We start from the raw sequence: 16,673 nt of genomic DNA on the forward strand, positions 1-16,673 counted from the left end.
ATAAGGGCCAGTAACTTTTTTCAAATGAGCATGTTAGTGTTCTGCCAGCTGACGCTGGACTCAGGACAGGGGCCAATTGCTAGTTCTGTCCATTGAAATACATGTGAATCGCTATTACCCGCGGATCTTCGTTCCAGTTATCTATGCTCCGTTGCGATATATCGATGGGTTGGGCCCCATGGACTTGATTTCCTCCTTCTTGTGCATCTGCAAAGGTTTCGAGGATAGCTTGTTCATTGAAATGCTCATCGTTGGGCATATAATCCCTCATGAAGTTGTGCATAGTGCAACATGAAAGCACAATGTTGTTTTGAGTTGCTATGAGATAGTTCTACATTGGATCTTTGAGTATTAGGAAACGCCTCTTAAGAACCCCAAAAGTTCGTTCAATAATATTTCCAAGTGAAGCATATTGCCGGTTAACTTTAATGCACAATTAAAGCAATAGCAATTACAACAGTTAACTTTAGTTGGAAAAAAGAAAATCCATGCAAAGGAACAACGATTAAGGTGCATTAAAAACAAATGTTGAGAACAAGTCTACAATACCCGATATCATGAGAAGAAGGGCAAGAAATGTAGATCAGTTAAGAAAAATGTAGATGAGGTTTATTTGCAGACAAGTTAAGACCTAATGGTGACCTAATAGCATTGGTAAAAAAATTTTACTGCCCTTAATGTTGATATTCGAATGAAATTGTGATTTTTATTACAAAAAATTCTTGTAATTTAATTCGTAAATTTGTATTTTAAACCCACTCCTTGTTCTCGATTGGGAAAATGAAGTGATTTAACAACTAGCATTATAGCTTTTGACAATGGAACCACAAATTTTTAAAGAACATTATGAAAATAAAGAAATATAATTGATGTCAAGGAATTAGGCAAATGTTAATCTCACTCTACTTTTTTAAAAAAGACGCTCCCACTATCATTCTATATCATAGGATTTTCATTTATTAAACTATATAATAAAAGAGCTAGTAGGATAATGAATTCTGTTGTCTTTAAAACCTAGAGAATATACGGACCGGGCAAGAAGATTGCCGTTTAGTAAGGCCGAAAAAAAACTGCAGATGACTGCCCTATGAAGATCTTGCCTTCAATTTGTAGCAACTTCCTCGCAGACGGCAACAGAGGCTCCCAAAAAACTGACATCCAAAAAGGGCAAAGAAGTGTCAGCCTAATCCGCCGATAACCTAATTCGAAAAATTGCACGCCCAAAGTAAGTGTTAGACTAAAAAGGAAAGAGAGAATGCAGCTGTACTTGGACTTATGAAGCTACTCGGAACGCTTCTTAAGAGAGGGGGACCATGTTGAGTCAAATTGGCCGGAATACTCAAAACGCAGTAGATAGAATAATGAAGCCTGATATGTTGAGTTGAGTGGGCCGTTAACAATGGGGGATCTGCTAATTTGGCAAGCTTTTGCGAAGATTTGGTGCACCAATGGAGAATCTCGTGTCAAGTTTACTAGGCGGATGGAGTTGTTCGACGATTTGGAATCGTGGAGAGGTTATGCTTCGGCAAGAACATCAAAATCAAAAGGGGAAAGTCTGGTGGAAAACGATGCCGAAGGTAATTGGGACAGAAAAACAACGTTGGGATTTTGGTAAAAATGGTGTCGTTCTACTACAGTGAGCATAGTGGATTTATAATTACTTTTTAAAGACTCCAGCCCTGTTTTTAGACTACAAAAACAGTAATTCAATTACTTGGGGGATCCAAACTGGTCTGTTTTTTGTGGTTTTTTAAAAGAGTAAATCTTTTCTACACTGACGGTGTATACACTATCATTATTGGATTCATGACATGTATACAAAAGTTGAATTTTAATTTCAAATTTTGCATAGTTGTCATTCATCCAATGCTGATAGTGTATACACTGTCAGTGGAGGAAAGATTAATCCTTTTTAAAATACATTTTGAAATATTTTTAAAATTTAAAAACTTTTTAGTATAATTTTTTAAAATTAACACTATCACTCACTACGCCACCCACCGCCTTCGCCACTCACCACCGTCACTATCCCCTCCCTCCTCCTCTCTCTTCCTCCACTCCTTCTCCTTCGACCTCTCTCTTCCTTCTCCTCCTTTTGCGGGGAAGGAGGGGAGGAGAAGAGGAGGAAAAGAAGGGTGGGAGAAGAGAGGAGGAGGAGCGAGGGGGAGACAAATGAAAGAAGAAAATAGTTTTACTTTGTGAATGTAAAATGGTCACCTATGAAGAAAGACACTTCATTCATCATTGTTTCTAGGGCAAATTATCCAATTAGCCCTTGAACTTTTTGTCTAAGTAAAAATAAGCCCCTCATCTATTTTTCGCTGACTTTAAACCCTCGAACTTGATAAATTGGGTACCCGTGACCCTTTTAGCCAGTTTCTCCGATTTTGCAACCGGAAGGCCAATTCACACGAATGCCAGTGTGTTTCTTCAAAGGGCATTTTTGTCCGCATCTTCTAAGCAAAAAAGCAACAACTCCTCCTTCCTCCCTCTATTTTCCTAATCCGCCCAAACATGAACATGAAAGGCAATCATTTGTGCAGTTTTCTTCGGAAGAAGACGGTTCTCAAAACATCCATCAATAAATGACGAACTCCAGCATAGACGTGATAGAAAAGGGCTAAGGCAGCAATCTCGGCGGATATTGGGCTGAGTTTCGATGAATAAAAGAAGAATTGGTAGAAACTCCCATAGCTGAAGCAAATCGAACCCATCTTCATAGAAGCAAGATAAAAAGACAGGACTAATGCGGATAGATAAACTCCGGAGATTCTGTTTAAAATTGACATTGTCGAGTTCACCTGGGGCTGGTATATAGGAAGATGAGGAGATAAGGGGCGAAAGACATTTTTTCTTGTATCAACTTTCGGGCTGACATCATCATCCTCTTTGCCCGTCACTTGCAGATTCAAACCATCACCGGTCTCCTTAGCTTCAGACCCAGGACCAACTCCGGATGCGATCGAAGAGTACTCACTGAATTGGCTCACGCTCCTCTTCCAAAATGGATCAAACACACCTGCATTAAAGACCCAGAAAAAAAAATTTTAAAATTTTTTTTTTAAAAAAATTAAAAGTAAAAGATCAGTTGAAAAATCGTCGATTTAAATAAATATAGAAAAGGGACCCATACTTCATTTCCGCTGCGCTATATCAATTGGGGATAAGTAGGAGAAGATCAGAGGCTATGATGAAAATTCTCCAAATTATATACATAGAAGAGACAGATTATAGATCTGGTGGGGGCACATCTCATCGTCAATCCAATTCCAATACCCATAGCCACCAACTTCTTCTGAGCAAACGGCGTACCTTCTCTCTGGATTTCTATCAGTCCAAGAAGTAATCATCTTCGTGACTTTATAGCAATGACGAATAGGAAGCAGAGGGTTGTGATATTTGCGCATTTTTTTCTTCTCTTCACAAAGATTTTACCTTCTTCCCTTTTTCTTGTTTCTTTGCAGACTTCTCTCTCTTCCCTCTAGAATTCGTTTGTTGAATAAGTTAATGGTTGGGTTAGGTTAGATGGAGGGAAGAAGGAGAAGTTGTTTCTTTTTTGCTTAGAAAATGCGGACAAAAATGCCCTTTGAAGAAGCACACTGGCATTCGTGTGAATTGGCCTTCCGGTTGCAAAATCGGAGAAACTGGCTAAAAGGGTCACGGGTGCTCAATTTATCAAGTTCGAGGGTTTAAAGTCAGCAAAAAATAGATGAGGAGTTTATTTTTACCTAGACAAAGAATTCAAGGGCCAATTGGATAATTTGCCCTTGTTTCTAAAATTTCAAGCATAAAATAATCGTAACTTACAGGTTGAAGTCCTAAATTTTAGGGATAATTGCAGAAACCTCCCCCTGAGGTTTCTGACATTTGCACTGACCTCCCCTGTGGTTTAAAAAATTACACTGACCTCCCCTGAGGTTACTAATCCTTTGCAAATTTAGTCCAAACGATTAAAATATTATTTTAGGGAGTGAAATTAGAATTTTGGACCAGATTTGCCCTTTGTGCTACATGTTTAATGAATGACAAAGTACTATAAATCAATTAACAATTAATAAACTTTAAAGAGTATAATTTATGGGTAAACACGCATTACTCATTTAAAGTACCGGTTCTTTACGGGTATTTTAATTTCAAACATTTAATTTATGATCAATATATCAATATTTGTAAGTAAAATTCAAAAAGTATTATAGTAATATTATTGCAAAAAGAAAATTGGTAGGTTATTTATTTAATATAAATTAAATATTTTTTTTAAAAAAAGAAATGACCCATAAAGTATTAATTTTTTATGGTTTTCATCAATTACATGAGTAAAGTATTCGCTCTTTATGTGCATTTTATTCTGAATCATTTAATTTATGTTAAAAACATAAATGTTTGTAACTAAAATTGAAAAAGTGTTATATTAATATTTTTACGAAAGAGAGATTAGTAGGTTTTGTATTTAACAAAAATTAAATATTTGAAAGTAAATACAAATTTGTATTTGAGCGTAAATATTTGTATTAAATTAAACATTTTAAAGTAAAATACCCGTAAAGAACCGGTACTTTAAATAGTTACCGGCTCTTTATGGGCAAACACATATTACTCATTTAAAATACCGGCTCTTTACGGGTATTTTACTTTCAAACATTTAATTTATGATAAATATATCAATGTTTATAAGTAAAATTCAAAAAGTATTACAGTAATATTCTTGCGAAAAGGAAATCGGTAGGTTATTTATTTAATATAAATTAAATATTTAAAAAAAAAGAAATGGCCCATAAAGTATTAATTCTTTATGGCTTTCATTCATTACATGAGTAAAGTATTGGCTCTTTATGGGCATTTTATTCTGAATCATTTAATTTATGTTAAATACATAAATGTTTGTAACTAAAATTGAAAATTGTTATATTAATATTTTTACGGAAGAGAGATTGGTAGTTTTTGTATTTAACAAAAATGAAATATTTGAAAGTAAATACAAATCTGTATTTGAGCGTAAGTATTTGTATTAAATTAAATGTTTGAAAGTAAAATACCGATAAAGAGCCGGTACTTTAAATAGGTAATGCGTATTTGCCTATAAACTATACTCCTTAATGTTTATTAATTGTCAATTGATTTGTAGTACTTTGTCATTCATTGGACATGTAGTACAAAGGATAAATTTGGTACAAAATTCTAATTTCACTCTCTAAAATAATATTTTAATCGTTTGAACTGAATTTGCAAAGGATTAGTAAACTCAGAGGAGGTCAGTGTAATTTTTCAAACTACAAGGGAGGTCAATGCAAATATCAAAAACCTCAGGGGTGGTTTCTGCAATTATCCCTAAATTTTATTGTTCTCCATGTAGACGTGTTTCCCTCGCGAATAAAACATAAGAGAGTCCCAGTCCACAGGGTACTCTAAGGTTCCCTAACCCCTATTTCTCATTTCTGACTTATTCCCCCTAAAACCCCCAGCTTTTTCAATCTTCAAGATTACCAACTAAATTCAGAGGGGAAAATGATGGCCTCCTTGGCCTTCCCAGGAGGTCTTGTAGCTCAACCAAATCCTTGTTTTCCATTTTCTTCCCCCACAAACCGCTTCTTGATTGTAAGTATTCCTCATCTTCTCCTCCTTTCTTATGCATGTTCCAAGTAAGACCTAATATAAAAAGAGTCACGCTTTTATGTACAGTTTGTCCATGCACTGATTCATTCATTATTTTCTGTATTGATTGAACTGAATTGTAAGCATACTGGAGTTATTACTTGAAAAATTATAGTGGGTTTTGATTTATGTATGGTCTTCTCGTATTTGTAGAGGTGTAATGTGGCAGAGCCATTGAAATTTAAGGACAATGGAAAACCAGTGATGCCTCTTGCCAACGGGGAGCAAACTGCATCCTTTCCAAGTTTTTTAACTTCCACTCATATTGAAAGAATCCCAGTTCAGAAAAGTGATACCAGGCTCAAGATCTTCTCTGGGACTGCCAATCCTTTACTTGCTCAGGTTAGTGAGTCATACAAAGCAATTGCCTTTTTGGAATGTTACTCCAGATTATTAAGTGGGGCATCAATTTCATATTGAAGACTTGGAAGTTCGTATTTTTGTTCTTATTGTTTAACCATGCCTTATACTACTAATTTGAAGGTCTAATTTATTAAGTATTGAAGTTGATGTTGTCATCTAAGCCCTCCAAAACGTGCAATGTTCATGTTTGAGTTCATGGGGACAGGCAGTAATGGATAGTTAAATGTTACCACTTTTGAGAGTGATAAAGAGCTAAGCATAGAATTATCTTCTCCTTTCATTCTATGCAAACTTTTTTGTTGAATTGCAAAGTAGAAAGAATCAGCCTTTATACTGATCTATTGACTTCATGTACAGCAGTTTGTGAATTTTTCATATTTATTATTGTTGATTTCAACTTTTTTTTTGGGGTACGGTTATTTCTTAGAGATGAAAGGGTTTGGGAATGGTTCGTGCTTTAAGGGTCTGTTTGGTAGGATGTAAAATATTTTCTTTGGGATAATAATTCCGTTGGAAGTCTTTTTTCTGGAAAAAGTTTTCTTTCTAATTTTCATCTGTTTGGTTACTTTTGGTAAACATTTATCCTCACAAGTAATTAATTCAATTCCTCACCATATCAAGAAGTCCTCTCCCGTCGGCCGTCTCCACCATTCCTCTACTGTCTCCACCACAAAAAACTTTCCTCCACCACATGCACGACCCCTGCCATCATTCTCTGGCCAAGAAGAGATTAAAGCAATAGCTACATGAATGATCAATGTCAGTTTTCCAACTCAACCATAACCGGTCATAAGATATTGAAGATGACAATGAAACAAAACCAAGTCTCACAAGAATATTTTACCGCCAAAATTGTTCCAAAGATCTAGAGGATCTCAGATTGAAATTTCCAAAGCAAAAGCTGGATGCTGTTAGTGATATATAGAATTAGTTCATCTTTCTCCTCCGTGGCCAATCTTAAAAGACTTTCTCCCTCTTGTAAAAGTTTCTCTGAGATCTCTTCTTTCTTTATGTCACCAATCTCCTTGTTTTGTCTCTCTAGATCCTTCCTGTTTCCATAGATCTTAATTGTTTCTGTAAGTCCAACGCAGATGCAATGGGATGTGCAATAGGTTGGATTGCGTTTATGTGAGAGGAGGAATAACATGAAATGAAAAGAGGTGGGTGGGGGGAAAGGCTCGATGTTTTGCCGACAGATGTCGGACAATCCCACCGGAACTGTTTCCCATGGGCCTTTTACTTCTTATGTTGATGAAGGTAACTAAGGCCAAAAGTGATGGGATTAAAGGGTGGAAAATAACTTGAGTAAGTTTATACGTGAAGTTATTTTATACCCACTTATGGAAAAGATTTTACAGGAGAAATCATTTTCTTGGGGCTAAATTGAACCAAACTGCGGAAATCATGGAAAATATTTTCTGGAAAATCTTTTTAGTTGAAACAAACAGACCTGAAGATTGCTAGCTATATTTCATATAGGACATTGTATTTTACAGGAAATTGCTTGCTACATGGGTCTCGAGCTCGGAAAAATTAGGATAAAACGTTTTGCTGATGGCGAGATTTATGTTCAATTACAAGACAGTGTCAGAGGATGCGATGTATATCTTGTGCAACCAACCTGTCCTCCAGCAAATGAAAATCTCATGGAGCTCTTGATAATGATTGATGCTTGTCGGAGGGCTTCTGCAAAAACCATAACTGCTGTGATCCCTTATTTTGGTTATGCCAGGGCTGACCGTAAGGTAAGTTTACATTAAGGCAGCTTGAAATAGATAATGATGTGATCTAGGTGCAATTAGACATGAACACTTAATAAAAGCAGTAAAACTAAGCAATAAGATTCATGGAGGGAAATGTTGTTATTTCTTGCTATTCAGTCATTCAAAGGTGTTGAGATCTAGAATATACTCTCTTACCTAGCTTTGACAGAATGCTAAAACATTTAAGGTACCAACACTGTAATTAACTCTTAAATAAATTGCAATGAGATTCGACAATCACGTTACATTTTCCATTCATTCTCTCGTGATTAGGTAATGATGGTCTTGCAAATCTTATGTCTTCTTAGCATGATAGATTGGGATTGAATATCTATTCGATTAGGTTTTGATTCACTGCACTTTTCATTAGTGCAGGTAGTTGATGCTGTTTTTAAGTTGATTTTCCTTCTAGCATAAAGTTATATTCTGATTATTGCTTGCTTTTTGGTTGCTTTTTACTGTTGAAGTATCAAAAAGAAAAATAATTGATTAATGTAGTGGAAGTAGTAAGAAGCAGATACTTGGATTTCATTTATGGACATTCAGGAGTATTTATTCTTGTGAACTTGAGGAGGGGCTTTGAGAGCCCCGGGAATCTGCCCAAAGTTGTCCTAGAAAGATCGGCTGACTCACTGAAACAAAATAGTCATGGATGCCATGAATTGTTATAAGCTGATTGCTATAGTGGTTTTCCTCTAAAATCATGTGTTGGGTACATCTGCTTCTCTTTCAGAGTCAAGGGCGTGAATCAATTGCAGCCAAACTTGTTGCAAATCTGATTACTGAAGCAGGTGCAGACCGTGTTCTTGCTTGCGATCTTCATTCTGGGCAATCAATGGGCTACTTCGACATACCTATTGACCACGTCCATGGGCAGGTAGTGGAACAGATATCACTTATTGTGAATTTGTACTTGTGAAAACAGGATAAAACATGAATTTGGAGTGAAACTGGCATGGCCAAACAGCCTAACTTTTATGTTTCGCAAGTTTTTAGCAGATTTACTCTAAGTTAAATTAAAAAGTCCTATCTTGCAGATTTTTAGTTAACTAATATGCTTTCAATGCTTATGTATGCTTGCAGCCTGTCATACTTGATTACCTTGCCAGCAAGACAAAATGTACAGATGATCTGGTTGTGGTATCACCAGATGTTGGGGGGGTAGCAAGGGCAAGAGCTTTTGCCAAAAAACTCTCCGATGCACCCCTTGCTATTGTTGATAAAAGGCGTCAAGGACACAATGTAGCTGAGGTAAGTCCTGTACATTAAATCTGCTGGTGATGTTCACTCACGTTGATTAACTTTAAGGAATTAAGTAAATGTTATCCAATTTCAGTGTTAAGAATGTAGAGGCATTTTATAGTGCTGTTGAAGTGGCTATTCTTTATCTACAACATAAGTTACCTTTTCCATTAGTGAGTCATTTGGTTTATTGCATCGAAAGTTCAGCTTGAGTTATTCAGAAGTCTGACACCTTTTTACTTTTTAAATTTTTTTACATAGGTGGATGAAACCATGTAATCATCTTTGATTCTGTTGGTATCATGGACCTTTACATGGCTAATTCTTTTGGAGACATAAGCGATTAATGTGTGTTTTGGATGAAACAAGTATAACCATTGATGCTTCTCAAGTAAAATTGAAGACAATAATCTTGTTTTATGTGTTACAATATGCTTCCTAAGTCATGTATGCTCATAGGTTGCTATGAATTATATGTTTATCATAGAGGCTTTATTAAAAAAATTTATATCCTTTGTTATATTTTAAAAGTCACTTTTGTTCTTCTTCCTTCTATTGTTTTACTTCTAAGCTACTATGCATAGTATATGTATGCCGGGAGCCAGATTCCTGATTTTCTGACACTTTTCTTCTTACTTCTATCTTTAAAGTTATAATTTACCTATGTGCAATGTTTTACCTAAATTTTTTTCACTGTTTTCATATAATTACTGCTAGTTACAGCTGAAGAACCTACAATGTTAAGTCAAATTCTCTTTTGTTGCTTCTTGACCTCTTTGTTGCTTGCCTACCTTTTGATGGCTCCTGAGGTTTCTTCTTGTTTTAGGCTCATTGAAGATGGATTAAATCATGGGCAGTGTAAATTCTACTTCAGTAGTTTAGTTTGTTTATTGAGTAACTGATTTTCTGGTTGCTGGAATCAGAGATGCATTGTCAGCCTTCTTCTTAGCTGGTTTGGTTTATCAAATAAACCCTTAAGCTTTCAACCTGAATAGAAGCACTCTGCCCCTTAAGTTCTCAACCTGAATAGAAGCAGTCTGTAATGTGGATATTTAGGTTGGAGACTTTATGAACTACTATGTTAATCAAACCACATGCTTGACAGCTTCTGCATGCCCTCATCAGTTCCTTTTGAGTTATTTTACTGATTTTTAAGGTCAAATTGTTAATATCAGCAGGAATTAGGTATAAATATAGCTTCCCTTGCTGAAGTTGATCATATAATCATCAGGGACCAAATCAGAAATGTCAGGTTGTGAAGATCAGTTAATTGGAGAACTAGAACCAATAATCTGTCAATAACATCTGTTTAGTTTTTGACCTCCAGTTCGAACATCTCCACTAGATGAGCTCCAGCTCTTTGTCCTTCTCTCTGCATGTGGTTCAATCTTACTTTTCACTTATGTTGCTCAATGGTTGCATTTCAACCAACTAATTACAGAGTATCTAATGTTCGAGATAGGAAGGATCTTCTGGATTTACTGTTATTTTATTTCCTTTGTTCATTGTAGTTGGTGCATGGATATGCCTCTTCTTGCTTCTTGTCCAATTTTTCGTCATCAGACGTTGCCTTTTACTTAAAAAGAAAATTTAACACAATCCTTTCTCTCTCTGCAATCCTCGATACTCTGAAATTTTAGATACAATGCTGGCTCATTCTTGATTTATTCCCACTGTAGATTTATCTTCATAATTCTGCATTACTTTTCCATATGATAGATTTTTCATTCGCATTTTAGTGTTATCAGTGGCTACTTCATCTTCCAATGACTTCCAACTGAAAAGCTTGCACAATTGCATGGATGTATCAATTCCCCAGGTGTTGAATTTGATCGGTGATGTAAAGGGAAAAGTAGCAGTTATGGTGGATGACATGATAGATACTGCTGGTAAGCATTCCTGGATTCATGCTCCTGATTTATTACTTATGCCTCATTTTGTTAACAAATGGAAATATAAAAAATATCCATGGCATCAAAGGCAAATCCAACTATTTGAGTTTAAGTTGAATCCCCGTCCCCATCTCCCAGCTTCTTTTTGTACATGGGACGGGCATGCCTGGTGTCTCTAAAGTATAAGGGGGGCTGGAAGAAGTGAAGCGCTCTGTGTTTTGTGTATTTTAATTCTCGGGAAATCTGCCATAAACTGGTTTGCCTTTATCTGTGTCTGCTATTCTAGGTACTAATAGTTATCTATACATGATTGGGCTTCCAATATGCTTTACTTCTACTTTGCTTTTTGTCATCTTGGGCTAGTTGTGATGTTGCCCGCCTGTGATTGATTCAGCTGATTTATGCCATTTATGGAAGTCAATGCCTTTCTTTGATCTTGTTTTGTTGCTATGCCAAAACGTACTGATATAGTGACATGCTACATGCTAGACTTTCTTTTTTACCTCTCTCTTGTGCTTTATTTCGTTGTTAGAATAACTTGTTTATGAAGATAACATATGTAATTTTTGTCACCTTGTACTGGTGGTTGATTACTCAGCCCATTGGTCTTTTGTCCAAGCAAATCTTAGAAACCACACCTGTTTCCTTGATGGAAATTTTAGACCAATCCATGTATCCTCTCACTGAATTTTGATCCTTCCGGGAGCAAATGGAGTGACTATCATCTTTGTTTATAATAAGTTTGGGTCACTACCTATTTATTGTAGTCTTATGTTTTAGTGGTTGTATAACATGTTAAAATTCCAATTTGCTGCTGACTTCCAGGCACCATTGCAAAAGGTGCAGCACTATTACATCAAGAGGGAGCTAGGGAAGTTTATGCATGCTGCACCCATGCTGTTTTCAGGTACTACATCTCCAGTGCATAATGCTCCATTACTTACATATGATAAAGCTGCTCCAATTGAAAGTGGTTCTCAATAAGCTTAATATCAAGCTGAAGATAAAATCTTAATAATCTTGTTTCCTCTTAAAAATTCATTTCCTCAATAACACCACATAGGGCTAAAAATAATAATAGAATTTTAATAAATTCTGATTTTACTCTTTCATGTGGTAGTTGACCACATCTATGAAGTTGGCTGGATTGAGTTTTCATGACTTCAACTTTTGAATAGCACATTAGTGGTAGAGCCATTTTTGTCTTGAATTTTTTTTTCTCCAAGTAGTTGCTAGCCTCAGAAACACATCTGAAGATGGTAATTGCATATGACTCGTGGGTTTTTGGCACAAAAATGTTTATGTTCTGGAGTATTCTGGATATTGTTGTGGAAAAGTTCTGAGGCAGATCTGTATTAGAACCTTGTGTGCAAGACCAATAGCATATGATATTCTTTTCAGTTCCCATTTACTGTTTCCTTCTCCAATGAACTTTTCTTTGGACTTGTACTTAGTAGTGAGCGGGGTAATATTATTTAGCATTCACACTATGATCTGCAATTAGCATGGTTCCTCACGTTTATCTGGGTTCTGCTAAAGTATTTTGTCTATCTGGTCTTTTTCAGTCCTCCTGCAATAGAAAGGTTGTCAAATGGATTGTTCCAAGAGGTGATCGTAACAAACACCATCCCTTTAGCAGAGCAGAACTATTTTCCCCAGCTTACAGTTCTATCTGTTGCAAACCTTTTGGGTGAGACCATTTGGCGCGTTCATGATGATTGTTCTGTGAGTATTACTTCAACCAAATATATGTTTGCTTCATAACTTTATATTTGTGCCCTAGCAGATGAGGATTTACCTCCTCTTTTTCCTTTGATTATAACACATTCTGCTTGGTGAAATACGTTTAAACAAGGATCAGAGGAGCTTAAAGTTAATGAAATTTGCTTTTTATCAAAAAAAAGGATCAGAGGAACTTAGAGTTTTGTTTCTCCCTTGGTATAGTTTAGTTGGCCCATGACACCTTGTATGAACTCTCACTCCAGTATTGGGACGTCAATGCTTGCTTCATATTTCAATTGGTGCTTTGAACATCCTCTAATTGATTCAGTGCTTGGTTTATAAAATCTCTGTATGAGGATTTCAGTTCTTTCCTTCATTTTTTGACGTTTCTTCTTAATATCTTGGCTTTCAGGGAAGCTTTGAACCCTATTCCAGCTTGGGCATTGATTGATCAGTTTCGAGTGAGCTTTTTTTTTTTTTTTCCTGTTTTGAGATTGTGTGAAGTACAGCTTCTGGCCTGGAAGCAATGCTGTGGATAAAATTTTCATTCTTTAGTAGCATCCAGCATTTCATTTTTCCTAAAATTGTCTGGACTTTGTCACCCCTGTTGTATGATATTTCTTATGTACCTCATCTGTGGTGTAGAATAGTTATTGCCAAATGTAAATCTTGTAACTGAGAATGACTTGATGCCAGTATATATAAATAATTTGGGAGCTTTGGTCATTCCTGGTTCGTTTCACTGGTTACATTATATTATCAGTAGAATGATATTTTTTTTCAATATTGACTTTCTCTGCGAGGATTATCAATTCCCTTTTGTCAAATATGATATCTCCATGTGCATCTTTTTGGTATTTGTATCATTCGACTTTGATCGATGCAGGAGAAGAATGCATGCTGCGTCCTATGTTGCTCTAATGGATTATACTGAAGGAGTATGATATCTTAGCATTGACACCAAAAACTAATTTACAAGATCAGGTATGGTTCTCAGCAGCCATCCCCAAACTAACATGGAAACCTACAAAGAAAAAGTTCTTCAAAAAAGCCTGAAAGGACAATATGTGTAGCATTATCACCTTTAAGGATATCCACAGCTACCATTTCCCTCTCAACGGCAACTGCAGCCACACTTGAACAACAGCAGCGCTTCACTATTTGTACTCAAATTGCAAAGCAGACGGTCATCAATTTCACTTAAGTTGAATCTATTTCATCTCTTTGAAGTAAATCTTCTGGACTTCGTCTTCTTGGTTTTCTTTGACCTTGATGTCTTGTAATATCTTCGGATTCATCACTTTTCATTTTCATGAAGTGAAATCCCATAATATACCTGTACTCCCCAGTTCCAAGACAACGGGAGCAGTAGCTAAGGCCACTCCCACCACAGTCCCTGCACCTGCAGTGGGCAACATGTGGGCAATCCTCAGATCAAGAGCATATTCCAGGACACACAATTGAAACATAGAAATTATACTGATACCTCACCATTTTGGCCATGCTCCTTTAGGAAGTATTGTAAGATGTGTGAAATTTGTCCTCCCTGCATTATGCACGATGCAAAGTCACGCAACTCATGAAACCACTTCCCATATTTGAAAAGTACTGTAGTTGTTAAAGAAACCTAAAATGAAGGTAAATTTAAACAACCAAAATACAAATACCAGGGGAGGAAAATGCAGCATTCCATTCCAAAAACGACTATATAAATGGTTAATTAGCTATAAAGAGTGGCATTGCTAAACAAAAAAGCAGGTTCTTTAGATTACCAAGGGAACTTATTTGTTTGCTGTCTAGAAAAGAAGTTCTCAGTCGTGTGCAATGCCATTCATCCACATAGTATCTATCAGTCTTGAAATGCGTAGGGAGATAATATTTAGCATCCTCGAGTTGCTCCTTTCTTGCTAAAGTTGGCCATTCTCCACTGCCTCATAAACCAGTCAGGCATCTTTGGTTATCAAAGTGGCTACTAAGGGATCGATTCTGTCTAGTCAGGAACAATGCCTTACAAAAAATGCATCAAGAAAATGAAGTTGAAGGGAAAGTAGATTGTATTATACGCTCATGACATAGAATTGGGTACTACTGGTTCTAGCTTGACCTACGAAGAAACAGACAGCAGATTCAATGATAAAGCTAACTGCCAACCCTCTCCTCCCCCCCCCCCCCCCCCCAACAAAAAAAAAAAAAAACAAAGGAAAGCCAGACTAGATTAGAGAGATTATACATAGAAGACAACATATAGTTCATACTAGAACCAAAACAGTGGTGCTTCAGCAGATTGAACTAGGACTACCAAATGAATACTCTAGGAGGCCTAACATTCCAGATAAATTCATAATTAGTCCAGCCATCTAAGTTGAAGTGACAAAGGACATTGACCTGTATAAAAATTAAAAAGGTGCAAGGTCTGAATTACTGCTACAGACAAAAGGTTCATATACCATACAGCTAAGCCAACAAATAAGAGAAGCTCAGAATGCGAAGGAACGGTATACGAACCTATCCCATGGCAATTATGGCAACTAACTCTGCCGCTCCCTCTACACACTACGCAAGGTGGATCTGGCTTCTTTCTTTGTTCTCTCCACACATTTGACTACAACAGGAACAATATCAGAGAGGGATAAAGCTCAATATAAGATTTAAACTTTGACTAGTGACAAATGAGCACGCACTTGGTGATAAACAATAATACATAAAATTTTAATGGAGTCATTATTTCCAGCACCAAAAGTTAATATTAACATTTAATAGAAGGAAAACAGATATGCCCTCTGATTGAAGAGTTCAGTTGCTTGACTTGCTGCTCTCTTTGTTTTTAAGTCAGTGCAAAATGCATACATCTAGTGCTTCTAAAAAGATTGCTGAAAAATAATTGAGAATCTGGTAATGACTGAAGTCAGTTCTTCAGCAGCCATACAAATTTGACACCTAAAATGGAATTTAGGAAATGGACCAGACAGCAAATGTAGCTACAATTTCTCCAAATTCCTCATAGCTCCTTGTAGCAACAGTTTAACCAGGCAGCTTAGCATCTAAATACTTATGGTCTTTGGTTGTGACTCCAAGAGCCGTGCCATAACGAGTTTTATCCAATGGCATTTTTTTAATTCAAAAAATTCCATCATCTTTCTTGGAATTCATCCAACTCACTAATCCCCCTCTCATTCCTCTTCCTAGTTTCAGCCATGCAGCTTCTTTTCCACTACTTTTGCTCCTTAGTTATGAGTTATTCTCCATTTCATTGCGGAAATATTACATTCTTACAGTCTGCCACATAATCACGTGGCCTATGCCAAACCTCAAACCAAACTACTATTTGCAACAAAAAATTTGACCCAAGTGGTAAAGTCACCTTTCCTATTCCACTAATCATGGCAGGTTGGACTCCAACCGACCCCATTTCCCTGTTCTGCCTTAGCATAGTAACATGATGTACTAAAAGAAAATATATACATCTCCAAAAATCAACTTTTATTAGTGAAGGCACCTCACTATTTCTCACCATTAACCAATAAAATACTTCTTGCAACAAGCATTATTGATTATTATTCCTAGTTAAACATTTCCAGCGTGATAAAAGACAACATTCATAATCAATACCATTAATAAGAACTGCACATACAAAGATTCATCATCAAAACTATATATATGCAGAGGGCAAAAAGAAAGTGGTCTTTCTGCATCATTGATCATACCTCAGTTCTGACTATCCAAGATGGCTTTGAAACTGAAAGCAGAGGCCTAGCTGTCGAAATTGGTGAAGGGTTATGGTTAGGTGGAGGAGTTGCACCGCCGGCTGAATTTATGGCTTCCAATCTAACGGCTGCCACCAGATTCTGAGCACTCATCTGATAGGAATATACTGCCGTCAAAATTCCTCCACTGTGATTGCTGATAACGGTTATTGGGCCACAAAGCTATCGGGTTTCATTTGATCTCCTATACCTCACTTGTAGTAGTCTCTCTCTTTCTACTGTATAATCACAATGGATTGGAGTTTCTTTCAGATGATGTGAATTACATATATGTC

At 36.4% G+C, this 16,673-nt stretch overlaps 2 protein-coding genes and 1 long non-coding RNA gene across 5 annotated transcripts; 1 reads left to right on the forward strand and 2 right to left on the reverse strand.

Annotated features, from left to right (window-relative positions):
- Window positions 1-70: 70 nt before the first annotated feature.
- LOC140036918 (uncharacterized) lies at window positions 71-3,539 on the reverse strand. 2 transcript variants are annotated; one of them, XR_011840513.1, is made up of 4 exons: window positions 3,134-3,539; window positions 1,268-3,019; window positions 1,032-1,151; window positions 71-207 (listed from the first exon to the last, which is right to left on the reverse strand). It is a non-coding gene; the product is annotated as an uncharacterized lncRNA (long non-coding RNA). The 2 variants fall into 2 exon arrangements; XR_011840512.1 differs by lacking the exon at window positions 71-207 and having other exon boundaries at window positions 902-1,151.
- Window positions 3,540-5,392: 1,853 nt separating this feature from the next.
- On the forward strand, window positions 5,393-13,360 carry LOC113732079 (ribose-phosphate pyrophosphokinase 5, chloroplastic-like). 2 transcript variants are annotated; one of them, XM_027257681.2, is made up of 9 exons: window positions 5,393-5,595; window positions 5,806-5,994; window positions 7,512-7,760; window positions 8,512-8,655; window positions 8,862-9,029; window positions 10,840-10,909; window positions 11,738-11,819; window positions 12,478-12,637; window positions 13,047-13,360. In XM_027257681.2, exons 1-9 carry the CDS (start codon window positions 5,506-5,508, stop codon window positions 13,083-13,085), a joined length of 1,191 nt encoding a protein of 396 aa, XP_027113482.2. In that variant the 5' UTR covers window positions 5,393-5,505; the 3' UTR covers window positions 13,086-13,360. The 2 variants fall into 2 exon arrangements, with proteins under 2 accessions (XP_027113482.2, XP_071936165.1); XM_072080064.1 differs by lacking the exons at window positions 5,393-5,595; window positions 5,806-5,994 and adding an exon at window positions 6,624-7,320.
- Window positions 13,361-13,559: 199 nt separating this feature from the next.
- On the reverse strand, window positions 13,560-16,491 carry LOC113732080 (uncharacterized). The gene is made up of 4 exons (XM_027257682.2): window positions 16,339-16,491; window positions 15,140-15,236; window positions 14,126-14,180; window positions 13,560-14,036 (listed from the first exon to the last, which is right to left on the reverse strand). The coding sequence occupies exons 1-4, from the start codon at window positions 16,489-16,491 to the stop codon at window positions 13,835-13,837; spliced, it is 507 nt and encodes a 168-aa protein (XP_027113483.1). The 3' UTR covers window positions 13,560-13,834.
- Window positions 16,492-16,673: the final 182 nt, after the last annotated feature.

The sequence above is a fragment of the Coffea arabica genome, chromosome 2e, assembly GCF_036785885.1.
Source record: "Coffea arabica cultivar ET-39 chromosome 2e, Coffea Arabica ET-39 HiFi, whole genome shotgun sequence".
NCBI lineage: Eukaryota > Viridiplantae > Streptophyta > Magnoliopsida > Gentianales > Rubiaceae > Coffea > Coffea arabica.